This window comes from Pan paniscus, chromosome 17 (assembly GCF_029289425.2).
Source record: "Pan paniscus chromosome 17, NHGRI_mPanPan1-v2.0_pri, whole genome shotgun sequence".
In the NCBI taxonomy this organism is placed as follows: Eukaryota; Metazoa; Chordata; class Mammalia; order Primates; family Hominidae; genus Pan; species Pan paniscus.
This window is the reverse complement of record NC_073266.2, coordinates 81,146,735-81,165,016: the sequence shown is the minus strand read 5'-3', so window position 1 is coordinate 81,165,016 and position 18,282 is coordinate 81,146,735. Positions and strand designations below refer to the sequence as shown.

At 36.9% G+C, this 18,282-nt stretch overlaps 1 protein-coding gene across 1 annotated transcript; it reads left to right on the top strand.

The window, feature by feature from the left end:
* The first annotated feature begins 10,131 nt into the window (after nt 1–10,131).
* Nucleotides 10,132–17,130, top strand: SERPINB4 (serpin family B member 4). Its single transcript, XM_034943582.3, has 8 exons — nt 10,132–10,179; nt 10,785–10,975; nt 11,170–11,226; nt 12,503–12,631; nt 13,399–13,516; nt 14,608–14,750; nt 15,044–15,199; nt 16,266–17,130. Exons 2-8 carry the CDS (start codon nt 10,811–10,813, stop codon nt 16,668–16,670), a joined length of 1,173 nt encoding a protein of 390 aa, XP_034799473.2. The 5' UTR covers nt 10,132–10,179; nt 10,785–10,810; the 3' UTR covers nt 16,671–17,130.
* The last annotated feature ends 1,152 nt before the right edge of the window (nt 17,131–18,282 follow it).

Sequence of the window (18,282 nt, the reverse complement as noted above, 5' to 3'; positions counted from 1 at the left end):
TAGATTCTTCCCAGTCAGTACTGAATCCCACCTGGTTTCATAAAACATAAGTTTGAGAGAATTTGAACAAGGTTGAAGTTTTCTTCAGCAAGATTCAGCAGTCCAAGATGAAGGCAGAGGAAACAAATGTTTCACCACTTAACTATGAGACTTGGTCAAGTTGTCGAGGGAATTGACAGACTAGCCAGAGAGTGTATAACCTGAACAATCTGTTCAGTGAATGGAGCTGGGGAAAGAAAGCAAAGAAGGATGTAATAGTCTTGAAGAACACAGGTGCATTACAATACTTACTGAGGTCAAATAAGGATGGTATTGAGTTAATGAGAAAGATGAAGAGGTCAGAAGTTTGGGCCAGGACCTATGATTTTGAAGTATACTTAAAATGATAAATTGTAAGGAATTATAAAGCTCAAATTCTGCCCAATAGGTAAGGATCAATTTCTAGTGATTCAATGAAGCTGAAATTGGTAGAGTGGATAGTTTTGAAGAACTGATTGTTAGAATCACTTTAGACCATATCCTTCAACTATTATTAATTTTTCTGGGTTTAAAAGAAGGTACTTTTTAATAATGAAAATGTTAAGACAAAGCTCATAAGCATTAGATTCTTATAGAGGAGAGGGCATAGTTGATATTTTGTTAGGAGAATTGAAATATTTACATACATTCTAAGCCCACCAGAAAACCAGTTGCCCCTGCATTGTAGCCATCTGCAAGGGACACTGAAGGGAAAGTCAAATTTTTTGTTTTGATTTTTTAAATAATGAATTAAAATCTATTGAATAAAACAGAATACGAGTCCCTGCTGATACAAAATAAATGACTAAATTAAAAGTTTCATAAGAAATGCAAAATTTAAGTGCTTTCAAAACTCCTCCTCATGGAATACCACTTTGTACCAATTATGATGGTCAAAATTAAAACTTATAATAGTGAGCCATTGCAAGTTTTGAAAAGAATGTGAAGCAACTGGAACTCTCACAAACTGCTGATGGAAATACAAAAGGTGCAACCATGTTGGAAAACAGTCTTAAATCACTGAACTACACACTTACATTTTATTTTAATTAATTATGCCTCTATAAAGTTGACTCAAAAGAGGAAAAAGAGAATTGTCCAAAACACACATCTTCAGGTGAAAAAATCTTCTTCATTAAATGTTGTTTTTAAATGTATTTTTAATTAATAAAAACTGTATACATTTATGTTGTAAAACATGTTGTTTTGAAATATGTATACATAGTGGAATGAGTCAGTAGAGCTAATTTATATATACATTACCTCACATAATTTTTTGTGGTAAGAACACTGCAAGTCTGTTCTCTTAGCAATTTTCAAAAATAAAATGTAGTAACCATAGTCACCATGTTGTAAAACAGACCTTCTGAACTCATGTCTCCTGTTTAACTGAAATTTGTATCCTTTGACCAACATCTCCTCAACTCCCTCTCACACCCCGGCTCCTGGTAACCACCATTTTACTCTTTATTTATATGAGTTCAACTTTTCTAGATTCCACATATAAGAGAGATCATGCAATATTTGTCTTTCTCTGCATGACTTATTTCACTCAACATAATGTTCTCCAGGTTTACCCTGTTGTCATGAATGACAGGATTTCTTTCCTTTTAAAGGCTGAATAGTAAGTTTTCTACTGTGCATGTATATAACACATTTTCCTCATCCAGTCATTCATTATTACATAGATGAGTTGACTTCATATTTTGATTATTGTGAATAATGCTGCAATGAACGTGGGAATAAAGATATCTGTTCAACGTAACTGCTTTTATTTCCTTTGGAAATATACCCAAAAGTGGAATTATTAAATCATATCGTAGTTCTGTATTTACTTTTCTGAAGAATCTTTATGATGTTTTCCATAATGTCTATGCTAATTTATAATCCAACCAACAGAGTAAAATAAGTCTGCTTCTGCAATGTTCTTGTCAACACTTGTTATCATTTGTGTTTTTGACAAAAGCCATCCTAACAGGAGTGAGGTGATATTTAATTATGGTTTAGTTGGCATTTCTCAAGTGATTATTGATATTGCATGTTTTCTATTGACAAATGATTATTCAGATCATTGGCCTATTTTTAATTGGGTTATTTGTTTTATTGTTATTCAGTTGTTTCAGTTCCTTATATATTTTGGATATTAATCCCTTTTGAGATGCATGCTTTACAGATATTTTTTCTCCCATTTATCTCTTCACTCTGCTGATTCTCATTTGTGCAGAAGCTTTTTCATGGTCTCATTTGTCTAATTTTTCTTTTTTGCCTTTGATTTCATATCCAAAAAATTATTGCCCAGACCAATATCATGAAGCTTTTCTCGTATGTTTTCTACTAGTTGTTTTATACTTTTAAATCTTACCTGTAATCTATTTGGAATTGATTTTTTATATGGTGTAAGATATGGTTCTAATTTCTTTCTTCTCTATGTGAATACGGTTTTTTAAAGCCATTTATTAAAGAGACTGTCCTTTCCCCATTATATGTTCTTGGCGCATTTTAAAAAACTAATTGGCCATAAATATCTGCATCTGTTTCTGGACTGTATTCTCTTATACTTGTTTATGTGCCTGTTTTTATGCCAGTACAATACCATTTTGATTAATATTGATTCATAAGTTATTTTGAAGTTAAGTAGTGTGATGCCTCCTGTTTTCTTCTCTTTGTTCAAAATTGCTTGACTATTCTAGGATTTTTGTGGTTCTATACATATTTTAGGAATTTTTTTTTTTTTTTTGGAGTTGGAGTTAGAGTTGGAGTTGGAGTTGGAGTTTCGCTCTCTCACCCAGCTGGAGTGCAGTGGCGCAATCTCTGCTCACTGCAAGCTCCGCCTCCCAGGCGTGTATCTCATTTTCATTACAGCATTATTCACAATAGCCAAGACATGAAATCAGCCTATGTCCACCAACAAATGAATAAATAAAGAAAATATGATATATATACACAATGAAATACTATTCCACCATAAAAAAAGACAGTTCTGTCATTTGCAACAACATGGATGAACCTGGAGGACATTATGTTAAGTGAAGTAAGCTAGACACAGAAAGACTAATACTACATAACCTCAATTATATGTGGAATCTAAAAATGTTGATTTTTGACAAAGATGCCAAGGACACACAATCAGGAAAGGACAGTCTCTTCAATAAGGAGTGTTGAAAAAATTGGATATCCATAAGGAGAAAAAGGAAATTAGATCCTCATCTCACATCATATACAAAAATCAACTGAAAACTGATTGAAGGCTTAAATGTAACGACTGAAAATGTAAAACTATCTGAAGAAAATATAGAGGAAAAGCTTCATGACATTGGTCTGGGCTTTAGATATGATTCCAAAAGCACAGGCCACAAAAGTAAAAATAGACAAATGTGGTTACATAAAACTGAAACTTCTGCACAGCAAAGGAGTGAAGAATTCACAATCAACAGAGAGATAAGATGATCTACCAGATGAGAAAAAGTATTTGAAAACTATATCGCTGATAAAGTATTCTTCTTCAAAATGTAAAGGGATCTGATAAAACTCAACAGCAAAAAAAAAAAAAACTTTTAAAATGTGCAAAGAACCTGAATAGACATTTTTCAAAAGAAGACATACGAGTGGCCAGCAGTTACATAGAAAAATACTTAACATCACTAATCCTCAGGGAAATGCAAATCAGAAACACAAGGAGATGTCATCTTACACCCGATAGGATGGCTATTATCAAAGAGTCAAAAGATAACAAGTGTTGGTGAGGAGCTGGAGAAAAGGGAACCCTGGTACACTGTTGGTGGGAATAAAATTTGTACAGCCATTTAGAAAACCTTATGGAGATGCCTCAGAAAATTAACAACAGAACTAACATATGATTCAGCAATCCCACTTCTTGGAATACATCCAAAGGGTATGAAATACGCATGTCAAAGAATTATTTGTATCTCATGTTCATTACAGCATTATTCACAATAGCCAAGACATGAAATCAGCCTGTGTCCACCAACGAATGAATAAATAAAGAAAATATGATATATATACACAAAGAAATACTATTCCACCATAAAAAAAGACAGTTCTGTCATTTGCAACAACATGGATGAACCTGGAGGATATTATGTTAAGTGAAGTAAGCTAGACACAGAAAGACTAATACTACACAACCTCAATTATATGTGCAATCTAAAAATGTTGAACTCATAGAAACAGATAGTAGAATGCTGGCTACAAGAGGCTGGTAGGGTGGAAGGGTTGGGAAGGTGTTGGTAAAGGATATGAAATTTCAGTTAAACAAGAGGAATAAGTTTAAGGCATCTTATCATGACTATATTTAATACCAATATTGTATACTTGAAAATTGCTGAGAGAGGAGATTTTAAGTGTTCTGGTTCTAAAAAAGAATAATTATATGAGGTAATGGATATGCTAATTAGCTTAATTTAGCCATTCAACAACGTGTACATATATCAAAACATTATGTTACATACCATTAATAAATACAATTTTTACTTAACATTTTTTTAAAAAATTAACTGTAAAACAGTTTCTGAAAACAATTTAAGAACTTCATATGCCCACTACCTCAATTTGACACAAGTTAATATATTGTCATTCCTATGTTAAAATATAATACATGACAGATATAATATTATAGGTGCTTTTAAAATGTTTTACCTAAGTCATATTTATACATTCTTTTTCGTTTGTTTTCCTGTTCCTTGCAATTATGTCTAGAGATTTATTCTTTTTAACAAATGATTATCCAGTTCGTTTACATTCACTGCTGTAGAATACTCAGCTGTATGAACCTAGCTTAATTTTTTCCTTATTCTTCTTTTGATATATATTTAAGTTGTTTCTAATTCTTCACTATTAGCAAGAATGCTGCAATTCATGCCTTTGTATGTGTCTTGTGAAACATAGTACATGGGTTCATCCAGGCTATATAAAGAGAGAATGAGAGAGTTTTTTTTTTGTTTTTTTTTTTTTTTTTTGACAGAGTCTCACTCAGTCACCCAGGCTGGAGTGCAGTGGTAAAATCTCAGCTCACTGCAACCTCTACCTCCTGGCTTCAAGAAATCCCTCCACCTCAGCCTCCCAAGTAGCTAGGATTACATGAACCACCACACCAGGCTAATTTTTATTTATTTATTTATTTTGTTTTATTTTATTTTATTTGAAATGGAGTCTCGCTCTGTCCCCAGGCTGGAGTGCAGTGGCTCAATCTCAGCTCACTGCAACCTCTGCCTCCCTGGTTAGAGCGATTCTTCTGCCCCTCAGCCTCCTGAGTAGCTGGGATTATAATTTCCTGCCACCACGCCTGGCTAATTTTTGTATATTTAGTAGACACGGAGTTACACCATATTGGCCAGGCTTATCTTGAACTCCTGACCTTCTGATCCACCTGCCTCGGCATCCCAAAGTGCTGGCATTACAGGCGTGAGCCACCATGCCTGGCCCTATTTTTTTTTTTTTTTTTTTTGTAATTTTAGTAGAGACAGGGTTTCACCATTTTACTCAGGCAGGTCTTGAACTCCTCACCTCAAATGATCTGCTCCCCCTCAATCTTCTAAATTGCTGGGATTACAGGCATGAGCCACCACACCTGGCCTAGGGTATATATTTAAACATAGAATTGCTAAAATAACTAGATATGACCAAGTTTTTCCAAAATAGTTGTGCCAGTAAACATTTGCAACAGCATTTTTGTCATTTTTATTTGTCCGCATCTCACTAATCCTATGTATTTAAGAATAGTTAGTATCATTTACAATAACAAAGACATGGAACCAACACAAATGTCCATCAATGACAGACTAGATAAAGAAAATGTGGAGCTCTCAGGCTCCGCCTAATTTATTGGTTTATAAGCTCTTTGTTCCTAAGGCAGATGAGAGCAGGAGGAAGGGATGAGGAAAAGGATTAATCAGTGAAAGAGAACTCATGAGTCATTCAATAAGATGTAGAGCAGTGGCGGTTTCTGTGGATTTCTTTGAGCAAAGGCATGTGTCTAAACTACTTAAGATCTTTAACTTATAGGGACTGAAATGGGTGGGAGCGGGTTTCAGGAGGAGCCAAGATGTTTGATTATACTCCCCTGCTTCAAGGGACTGTTATCTCCCTGAGCAACCTGTGGAATACCGCTGAGCTGTTATGCTCTCGGGGCATAAAGACATGAAGGCAATAAGGAGACTTTTCTCCTCAGAGGCTGCCCATGGCTACGCATGGGTGTCTTACACAGGGGAGACCAACTCAACTGGCACCCCAGAAACTCTCTTTCCCACAAGAAGTACATGGTATACTTGCATAGCCAAAGAAATTAAAATAGGCCATTGAAGACAGAGAAAAACAATGGCTAGAAAAGGCAGTAGGAATAAAAGAGAAGATCATGCTTCCTGGCTTCATGGCATGAGAATGGGGGAGTGAGTAGACACCCATGAGAAAAGATCAAGGGGCATGCAGCCATCGGGGAAAATCCATAGTGCAGATAAAGCAAGGAGGAAGAAGGACAGTTCTAGTAAAAGGGAGAACATCAATATGGGATGTTTCTTAGCAATAGAAAAAGAAGGCCAAGAGGAATTAGGGAGAGAGTTATAAGAGATCAGCAAGGGGACAGGGTTAGATTTGGTTTGGCTTGAAAGCATATAGTAAATATGATGTCTGTCCCTGGCGGTGTTGGCGGAGTAGGAAGGAGGAAGGGAGGCAAGAGATAATATCATTTTCTCTGTGCTCCAACTGTACTTACATATGAGACTATTTCCCTCTCTGCTTTCCAAACCTTACTGGAGTTGTTTTCCCTCATGAAAACCAAGAAAGGAAAGCTAGTTAGTCTTGTTCTGAGGTTGTTCAATGTATACATATCTATATCTGTAGACAGATCCTTGGGAATACAGTAATTGACATATATTCTGTTATTTGATGCTTGAAAAATCTCCTCCACTAACCAGTTTCCCTATAGATTGCCACAAGCACATAATAAGAAACAATAAATAAAATGTTCTCTTTACTTTGTTACTTAACAATGCTGAGAAAACTTTACAGCCTTCATAAGGAAGTGAGGTCCAGGAAAATCTAGGAGATATTTCTTAACCAATCTATAAAGGCATTAGTAATGACAGCATATTTCCTGAAAGTGTAATTTCCCATTGAGGATTTGTTTTTAATTTCTGGATTCCTGGAGCCAATGAAGTTGGTGTATGTTTATGAAATACCAAGAGACATAAGTTGGTAAGTGTTCATATGCAAAAACTTCTTGGAATTCCTGAGTTCTCTGTGGCAATATATGACATCAGGATACATCCAGTCTCACACATCAGGATATGTCCTCTCTAGCCTGTCTATCACATGCTAGGAGAACTTTTTAGGAACAGAAAAAAATGCCTGAAATGATTTCTCAATTGAACTCATCCAAGCTTTCTCTAAATTTAAGCAAACTCCTGGTCATTTTCAGTTAGTTCCTTTCCTTAAGTTCAACCTTCAAGGCAAACCTCCGTGCCTCAGGACTTTTAGCCATAGTCTGAAATTCTCTTCCATAGATTGGTCCCCTGTAACCCCGGTTTGTCTCAGCTTGTTATCCTGTTTTTTTCTTCCCTCCATTCCCAGGATGAGCTTGTTGCTTCTGTCCTATGAGACATTAGATTCCTTTTCTTTGGTACCCGAGTAAATCCATCCTACTCCAATAGAGGAAGGTCCATTTTTGTCTTATAGCGCTGGATGCAGACTCAGCTGAGAAGACCATGATTCATTTTTGGAATTCTTTATCTCAGATATTTCCTCTTCTTTCTTTTTCTTCTATCTTTGGACTTTTTAGTCCATCAACGCCCCATTAGTCTATTCCCCGACTTCAGTCAGGAAACTTATACCTCCCAAACTCATTCAGAGACTCAAAACATATATATTGATACAGGCGACCTAAGAAGAGCATGTCTTGGGGCTCACGGAAACAGGCAGGTGAGAAACTTTCAGATTGAAAACATAGATTCCTTTCTCCCATCCAGCCCCTACTTTCAGCCTATGTGTTTCTGGCACCTTGTTGTAGATAAATCTCCCTTGACTTTGTGATGTGCTGAGAAAACAAACTCACGGCTGGTGTTAAAAAGAGCCCATGACAATACCAAGTGTTGGGGAGAATGTGGAGAAATCAGAACTCTATTCACGGTCAGTTGGAATGCACACTTGTGCAGAATTCTATGGAGAAGAGTCTGGCATTTCCTCAAAATGTTAACCTAGATTTACCATATGACACAGCGATTTCATTCATAGGTTTATACTCAAAAGAAATGAAGACATATGCCATGCAAAAAAATGTACATGCAAGGTCACAACATCATTATTCATAATAGTAAAAGGATGTAAACAACACAAATGTCCATCAACTTATGATTAAAGAAAATGTGGTCTATTCATAGAATGGAATATTATTCGACCACAAAAAGGAATGATGTACTGATCCGTGCAACGATGTGGACAAATCTTGAAAATAACACTAGATTAAAGAAGCCAGTCACAAAAGGACGTACTGTATGATTCCATTTACATGAAATGTTTAGAATTGGCAAATCCATAGAAACAGGAGGTAGATTCTTGGTTTCCAGGGTCTCCAGAAAGGGAAGAATGAAGTACAAGATTTCTTTTGGAGGTAGTGAAATTGTTGTGGAATGAGATCATGATGGTGATAGCACAACTTTGTGAATATAATAAAATCATTGAATTGTACAGTTGAATTTGTGGTATATAAATTATGTGTTAAAAAAAGGGGGTCCACAAAACAAACAGCCCCCCACTCTGGTTGTCAGGGAGATATTGGATTAAATGGCCTGGACAACAACCCCTCTCCCTGGCCACAGACATTCTTCAGATTACAAGATATTCCAGGGGAAACACTGGAATGAGTCTGAAGCAAGGTGCTAAATGGAAGGACCACCGAGAAACGTTGTGATCCCGACAGGTCAAGCAACTTCTTTTTCTGCTTCATTTTTAAATGAAAAATTAGAAAGCTGCCATTCAAAATGGTCCCTGTCTGTTTCAATTGCTCCTCTCAGTGTCAGCCTGTTAACTCAATGTGTTAGTCTGTTTTCATGCTGCTGATAAAGACATACCTGAGACTGGCAAGAAAAAGAGGTTTAATTGGGCTTAGAGTTCCACGTGATTGGGGAGGCCTCAGAATCATGGTGGGAGGCAAAAGTTATTCTTACATGGTGGCTGCAAGAGAAAATGAGGAAGAAGCAAAAGAAGAAACCCCTGATAAACCCATCGGATCTCCTGAGACTTATTAACTATCATGAGAATAGCACAAGAAAGACCGGCCCCCATGATTCAATTACCTCTACCTGGGTCCCTCCAACAACATGTGGAAATTCCGGTAGATACAATTCAAGTTGAGATTTGGGTGGGAACACAGCCAAACCATATCACTCAACAAGATAGATAAATTTCTCACTGACCCTATGCAACAGAAAACCATCTGGGATGGTTGTAAGGGGCACGGGAAGTGACTGGTAGGATCACTGCCAAGGCTGAGCACTCAGGAGAAGGCAATAGAATCCTGTTCTCCATAGTATGCTATGAGATACTGAAGTACACTTCTTCAGTATCTCTTTGGACTTAGAATTAGCACTATATTCCTTGTTATACAGAAAAATTACTAATGAAATTCATAGGATGACAAAAACTATCAGAACTGAAAAACAGGAAATGTAAGCTTTTTAATTCTTTGGTATTCAAAGTATGCCTAAAAGACAATGCAAAATCCAAGAAAAGAATGGTGGGGTTTTTGTTTGTTTGTTTTTGTTTTTGTTTTACAGCTGGAGTAGAATACAAAGGGATGGAGTTGAAACAAATGAGAGGAAATTGGAATTCTAACCTTATTCTCATTGGCATTAGAAAGGCACCTACATGTATTTCACATGAGCCGGTGACTGCTGATTTGCATTCTTATTTTTTCCCTATAGCTTAAAAAGGAGGTATAATGGTAGAACTGTAATCTTGTCCTTTGTCATAAATTTTCCTATTCATAAAGGTGAGTGTTAGCCTGCTTGTGAAATCTAAAGTTGAGTAACTTCAAATACTAACCACAGAGGGAGAGGCAGCAAGAGGAGAGGCATAAATTCAGGATCTCACCCTTCATTCCACAGACACGCACAGCCTCTCTGCCCACCTCTGCTTCCTCTAGGAACACAGGTAAGTGCTTCAAGCCTCTCCAGCTTAATAACATGAATTATTTTTGAGAATAATAATGATACTGTGTTCTATATCATGCATTTCCTGCATTCTGTCTGATTATATTTTACTTATTCTGCCAGAGCAAAATTAAAATACCTATTTCATCTGATTTATCCTTTATCTAAATTGCTTAGTTCCAAGTAAATCAAGGCACTTTCAGGAACACAGAGGGAGAGTGCCTTGCAGCCAGAGAGTCTTGAAGGAGACGTCAGGGACCCATCTTAAAAGCTGCTTGGATGTGATCCGCAGAGGTCTCCTGTTAGCATTCATTGTAAAGCCTTCCTACCTAGCTCTAGTGTAACCAGCAATGAAAGAAAGATAAAGAGGGTCGATTACTTATTTACAATAGTCTTTAAAAACGTAGTTTTGTAAGCCTTCTAATTAGGACATTAATATATTTAATATATGCACATTGTAGAAAGATTGAAACGTTAAAAATAAGAGAAAAACTTCAAATTTCAAAATCTCACAACACAGATATACCATTTCTTTAAGTAAATTGTACTACAAAATACCATTCCATTTATTAAAGTCATTCTGACAGGAATCTGATGCTTTTCCAGGAGTTCCAGATCACATCGAGTTCACCATGAATTCACTCAGTGAAGCCAACACCAAGTTCATGTTCGATCTGTTCCGACAGTTCAGAAAATCAAAAAAGAACAACATCTTCTATTCCCCTATCAGCATCACATCAGCATTAGGGATGGTCCTCTTAGGAGCCAAAGACAACACTGCACAACAGATTAAGAAGGTAGCTATCAGCATCATTACATTGTCCTGTTGCAGTTTTTCTCTGGTTCCGTCGGCTAGCACGTAGATGGTAATAGATGTGGTGGCCTGATGGGTAGCACAGGGGACTGAGCAGGAATTCCCATAACTGTGAGACCACTACTTAAACAGATCTTTTGAGTAAAGTTTTCTTGCCCCGCTTCATGTCTCTTCCAGGTTCTTCACTTTGATCAAGTCACAGAGAACACCACAGAAAAAGCTGCAACATATCACGTGAGTCACAGAGCACTATGGTTCAGCTTTAGATCCCTGAACAGGTCATAGGTTAAACCTGGAACTTCACAGAAACTAAGAAAAGGCCATTTTTAGGTAAAATCTTGGACACAAAGATTGAGACATACAGAGTGGGTTGGCATTTCATGGCACATAATTATTATTCCTCATTTCTGCATTACTAAAAGACAGTCAGCACTGTACTCCAGAGCATAGGTCTGCATCAGGATAGGCTGGGTTCAGACTCCAGCTTTGCTCTTCACAAATGATGAATAAGAGCAGGAGGACACAACTGCTCGGAGTCCCAGTGACCTCATCCCAGAAAACTAAGGGTAAGAAAAAATCTTACTCAATACATGCAAATACATGCAAATGTTTACAACAGTGCCTTGCCCATAAAATGTCATAATAAATGTTATTATTATTATAAAGTAGCTATAATTATACTAATCATAATCATGTGAAAATAATTTAATTTTAATTGAGTCACTAATGAGATTCAGAGGAATAAGCACAAGTCCAACTATATTTTGGACAATGATTGCTATGGAATATATTGGTTTAGAGCCTTAATAGTGCAAAATGCTTTGCTGGAAGGTAGAAAGTTCTAGATTTAAACAGGCTTAGGTTCAAAACTTGGCACTTCTAATTTATGTCTCTATAAACAGGGTTTTTTTCCCCATTCTCTGAGCTTTCTTGTGTTCATCTGAATTGAACTAAAGACTTAGAGTTACCCATGTAAAGTCCTTAGCCATGTACCTGGCACACACTCTTCTTACGTGCAGAGAATGACCATCATGAGGAAAGAGCCACAGATCAGTCAATGTGTCTTACAAGATGATACCACCAACAGGTATAACAGGGCTTCCTGGCATAATCTATTTAAAATATCCAACCTTCAACATACTCGTATTCTTGCTGACTGTTAGAAGTGAAATATGGTCCTTGCCCATAAGGAGCTGAGAGTTTAACTGGGAAGCTAAACCTAACCCTTTAAACCAACAAGGAGAAAATCTAGTGGTAGACAGCGCTGCATCTTTAGTTCAGAAGAGAAAAGATTGCAGTACATTAGAGCAAGAAGAATTTTCTGGAAGAAGTAAAATATAAGGTGGATTTTGAAGGGTATTTGAGGTGAAATACACCAATTATCAGGGAATGAGATCAAAGGTCCTCATTGAGACTACCAGCCTTTAGGGACTGATCTAACAGACTTAGCATGGGTTTAGTATTTACATTGATACAGCAATTGAATGATCTCCTTTTTTGACGTTTGAAGGTTGATAGGTCAGGAAATGTTCATCACCAGTTTCAAAAGCTTCTGACTGAATTCAACAAATCCACTGATGCATATGAGCTGAAGATCGCCAACAAGCTCTTCGGAGAAAAGACGTATCAGTTTTTACAGGTAATTTCACCTGGCCTACCCACATTTCATCTGCAGCCTGATGTCTGTGTCTCTGAGTGGCCAAATGGAAGAAAGTAAGGCAGATGTGCCTGGCCGACCCAGGTGGAGAGCATTTACTCAGAGTGCATTAGCTCCGTTTCCACAACTCTCCCCCACTGGAGTGTCCCAGACCCCAACAATACATCACTGAAGTGTGGATTTAGGGATAATCTTGTGAGAAAAGAGGAGGCTGGGTAATAGAGTGAGTAAGAGTAATAAGTAATAAGACACCATCGATAAACTGGCACTGACTCAGTCACATAGCATACATCTTGGTGGGAAATGTATGACTAATGGGATATTATTGGAATGGGCAGGCTTGGGTGAGTTCCTGAGAATAGTTGAGGAAGTACCAGGAAATATTGAATGCACAGGATGAAAGACAAAAACAAAGGTCAGAAACATCATGGTTAAAATTACTGGAGAGAAGTCTGAGAAGCAATGAATCTCCTTCAGAGAAGCCTGCTCTGCAGTTTGCAAACCACAGCCTCTTCTGCTTCTGCCTTTTGCAAGATGATATTGACCTTCAGTGACCTCTTTCTTGTGCCAGCCCACATTCCCCTTTTGCATTGCCTACATGACACCTGTATAAAAATATCCGTGGACAGGAGATACTGCATTTATTCAGGGTCTGGATTCAGCTTACTGTTGTTACAAATAAGTAAGTTTGGTAATATATAGTTACATAAATTACTCCTAATTCCTACTTCTTCCTTCATATCTCAAAGGAATATTTAGATGCCATCAAGAAATTTTACCAGACCAGTGTGGAATCCGTTGATTTTGCAAATGCTCCAGAAGAAAGTCGAAAGAAGATTAACTCCTGGGTGGAAAGTCAAACGAATGGTAGGAGAGCCACCCATTATAGAAACACCTTTGAGAAACCTATGCGAGTGAGCCTTGTGCTTGACACTGCATGGGGGACCAGGTGTGGGGATTGAGATGGGTTTGCAGGGAGGGCTGAAGAGGGCACTCCAGATGAAGGATTTGTCCAAATGAATATGAAGAGAGCCTAGGGGAGCCAAGGAGGAAATCACAGGAAGCCAATTAGATGGAAACACATCTGGAGAATTATTTGCTTATGGCCCTGCATGCCAATAGCTTTGTGGATCCCCTGTCTCCGCGCAGGCCTGTTTTGAGATCATATCCTTTACTTTAAATCAGACTCAAATTTTTATGATAAATATTTAATAGAAAACATTAGAAAGTGTCTCTCGTCTCCTTTACTAATTGGGAAACAAGCAGCTCTCTGGTAAATCACCCTTTTGTCTCTGAGCTGGAGCTGCCTGGATCCCATCTGTAGCCACGTGTTCTGCAGGGATTATCACAGCTCTCTTCCCCATCAAGGGCAAAGAGCTTGACAAAGTCTCCATTCTACAGACATCTTTCTTACCTCCCACCTCTCATTACAGGCCAAACTTACAGCAACTCAACATGAGAGTGAATAGGAAGATACCCCGGAAGTAGTGTCTGACAGCACAGGACATGCGTTTCATATTACAGAGCTCAAGTCACTCTTCCTAAAATGCAATCAGGGCCTACTTCCTCTGAATGGGGACTCCGTAGTTAAAAAAAAAAGTAGGAAAAGGAGGGAGGGAGAAAGGAAAGACACATGTTGGAAGAGTAGACAAAATCAGTTTATCAGTATTCCAAATCAGATGATTGGAGTCATTCATACACAGAGAACATGAACTCCTTCTCTATCACAAGAAGTGATGTCTCCATCAAGGGTAACTTTATACTACTGGAGCCTTGAAGAAAGCTGCATCTGGTGAACCATTGGTCAGTGAGTCTAATAATTCAAAGATCAAAGTCAGTGAGTCTCAAGTAGGGATTTGGGTGAATAATTAATGATCAGTCACGAACATTTGCAAAGCATCTTCCAGACAAGCCATTTGTACCATGTGTAAAAGACTCTTTTATTCTTTCCCTTGCAGAAAAAATTAAAAACCTATTTCCTGATGGGACTATTGGCAACGATACGACACTGGTTCTTGTGAATGCAATCTATTTCAAAGGGCAGTGGGAGAATAAATTTAAAAAAGAAAACACTAAAGAGGAAAAATTTTGGCCAAACAAGGTATTGTCTATATTTTATTTATATAGTGTAATATGTTAATACATGGAATGTTAAACATTTCTGATGGAATGTAACATGATAAGTAAAAAATAAAAATTGTTCATGTCTGTTATTTTGTTGTTTTACTCTTATAATTTTATTTAGTTAGGAATACCTGAAAAACTATTTTTTCTAACTCATGGAATTCCTGGGTTATTTCTTAGAAGAAGAAGGATGTGTTGCTATCTCAATAATATTATCTTTTTTGTCTTGTGTTTCACGTGTTATTTGTTGGACACATTGATTTATTGCAGAATACATACAAATCTGTACAGATGATGAGGCAATACAATTCCTTTAATTTTGCCTTGCTGGAGGATGTACAGGCCAAGGTCCTGGAAATACCATACAAAGGCAAAGATCTAAGCATGATTGTGCTGCTGCCAAATGAAATCGATGGTCTGCAGAAGGTAAGAACTTGCATCTACAACTCTTCCTTCTACTGCCGGACATTTTTCCAAAGATACCAAGTTTAAACAAGGTAAAAGCTTATGACCGAGTTGCCTCAAAATGATGAAAAATTCTAAATGAGGAATGATGACTCACCTTCATATTACAAATATTTGAGCATAGGGCCTGACACAAACTGAAGGCTTAGTTTTTGTTTGTTTGTTTGTTTATTATTATTATTATTATTATTATACTTTAAGCTTTAGGGTACATGTGCACAATGTGCAGGTTAGTTACATATGTATACATGTGCCATGCTGGTGTGCTGCACCCATTAACTCATCATTTAGCATTAGGTATATCTCCTAATGCTATCCCTCCCCCCTCCCCCCACCCCACAACAGTCCTCAGAGTGTGATGTTACCCTTCCTGTGTCCAAGTGTTCTCATTGTTCAATTCCCATCTATGATTTAATTCCATCTATGGCTTAGTTAATGATTAATTTATTAGAGTTACATGCATTGGATATCAATTTGATGATATTATTATGCAGCAATTTAAACTTGACTGGGAGAAATATATACCAATGTGAGGAAAGTTTACAAATATGCCGAGTAGAAAAGGGAATAGAAATTTAGGAATTTACGGAATTACAATTTAATAATTGCAATGTGTACTAAATAATGTATACAGAAAAATAAGATGAGCCTATTAAAAATTGACACATGTAGTAGGCTGTTGGCACAAGAAATAGTGATACATACAGTTCATTGTGTACAAAATAATGTAATCATATTTTACATGTGTATCATACAGTTGTATACATACATATGTACACATATACATATACATAAAAACATGATTCTGTTTTTACATACATGTATATACATATACACATATAACCCAATGTATTTATATATTCAGGACTCGTATTTTACCTATTAGAGTAATATTATCTATTAAAGTGAACCATCTGTATTTCACATTTATTGCCAAAATAACGAATCTCCACATAGTCAATTCATTGTTAAGGTGTATTAGAGATCGACAGTTAGTCATATCAGTTTCTTTTTTCCATTTGTATAGCTTGAAGAGAAACTCACTGCTGAGAAATTGATGGAATGGACAAGTTTGCAGAATATGAGAGAGACACATGTCGATTTACACTTACCTCGGTTCAAAATGGAAGAGAGCTATGACCTCAAGGACACGTTGAGAACCATGGGAATGGTGAATATCTTCAATGGGGATGCAGACCTCTCAGGCATGACTGGGAGCCGCGGTCTCTCGGTATCTAAAGTCCTACACAAGGCCTTTGTGGAGGTCACTGAGGAGGGAGCGGAAGCTGCAGCTGCCACCGCTGTAGTAGTAGTCGAATTATCATCTCCTTCAACTAATGAAGAGTTCCATTGTAATCACCCTTTCCTATTCTTCATAAGGCAAAATAAGACCAACAGCATCCTCTTCTATGGCAGATTCTCATCCCTGTAGATGCAATTAGTCTGTCACTCCATTTAGAAAATGTTCACCTAGAGATGTTCTGGTAAACTGATTGCTGGCAACAACAGATTCTCTTGGCTCATATTTCTTTTCTATCTCATCTTGATGATGATAGTCATCATCAAGAATTTAATGATTAAAATAGCATGCCTTTCTCTCTTTCTCTTAATAAGCCCACATATAAATGTACTTTTTCTCCCAGAAAAATTTCCCTTGAGGAAAAATGTCCAAGATAAGACGAATCATTTAATACCGTATCTTCTAAATTTGAAATATAATTCTGTTTGTGACCTGTTTTAAATGAACCAAACCAAATCGTACGTTTTCTTTGAATTTAGCAACCTAGAAACACACATTTCTTTGAATTTAGGTGATACCTAAATCCTTCTTCTGTTTCTAAATTTTGTGATTCTATAAAACACATCATCAATAAAATAGTGACATAAAATCATTTTTGCTTTACCTTTTTTCTTTCTGGAAAGGGGAAGTGTCCAGTTACACATAGGAAAGATAATTTAGAGATATATTAATCATATATAAAGGAAAATTAAAAACAGAGTAGTTCATGATGAGCCTGGAGTAGAAGGCATATCCCAGAACAGGAGGAGCCTTGTAAACCACATTAGGAACTTCCTATTTTATGCTAAAGGGATAAGAAACTCATTACAGGCTTTGATGGTTGTTTGTCAAAGAGGGGCATAAAATTATCATATCCACATCTAGAAAATACATCTCTGGCTACGCTGATATCAATGGATGCAAGGAAACAACAGTGTGGTTACCATATATAAATTAGGAAGTCATTAGAGTATTGGGAGTAGAAATGGAGAGAAAGAAACAGCCTGGGGGAATTATTTAGGAAATAATAGTTACAGAAAGACATCTAAGTTGCTGACCTATCTGACTGGATGGATAGAAGAATATCTTGTTTCTGAGAGAAAAAAAGACTTTGGGTTTAAATTTGTACTTGATGAATTGAGGTACTTTTAATATTCAAATGGATTTGCCTGGCAGGCACTTGAAGATATTAGTCTAAATCTCAGAAACAGAATATGATCTGAAGCTCTAAATTTGTGATATTCAATATAAATACTTTAGAGTCATTGGGATAAATATGGTAGTTGTAGCTAAAAGCAAAAATAAGATACTAGGGAGAAAGGATAAAGTTAGAAGAAAGAAGAATCTAGAATTGAACTTGAAGTATATCAGCATGTGTAAAGATCAGGAATTGATCATTTTTATTTTCCAGAAAGTAGCTTTTCTTGGGGTTCCATATTTACTCCCATAGATTCTTCCCAGTCAGTACTGAATCCCACCTGGTTTCATAAAACATAAGTTTGAGAGAATTTGAACAAGGTTGAAGTTTTCTTCAGCAAGATTCAGCAGTCCAAGATGAAGGCAGAGGAAACAAATGTTTCACCACTCAACTATGAGACTTGGTCAAGTTGTCGAGGGAATTGACAGACTAGCCAGAGAGTGTATAACCTGAACAATCTGTTCAGTGAATGGAGCTGGGGAAAGAAAGCAAAGAAGGATGTAATAGTCTTGAAGAACACATGTGCATTACAATACTTACTGAGGTCAAATAAGGATGGTATTGAGT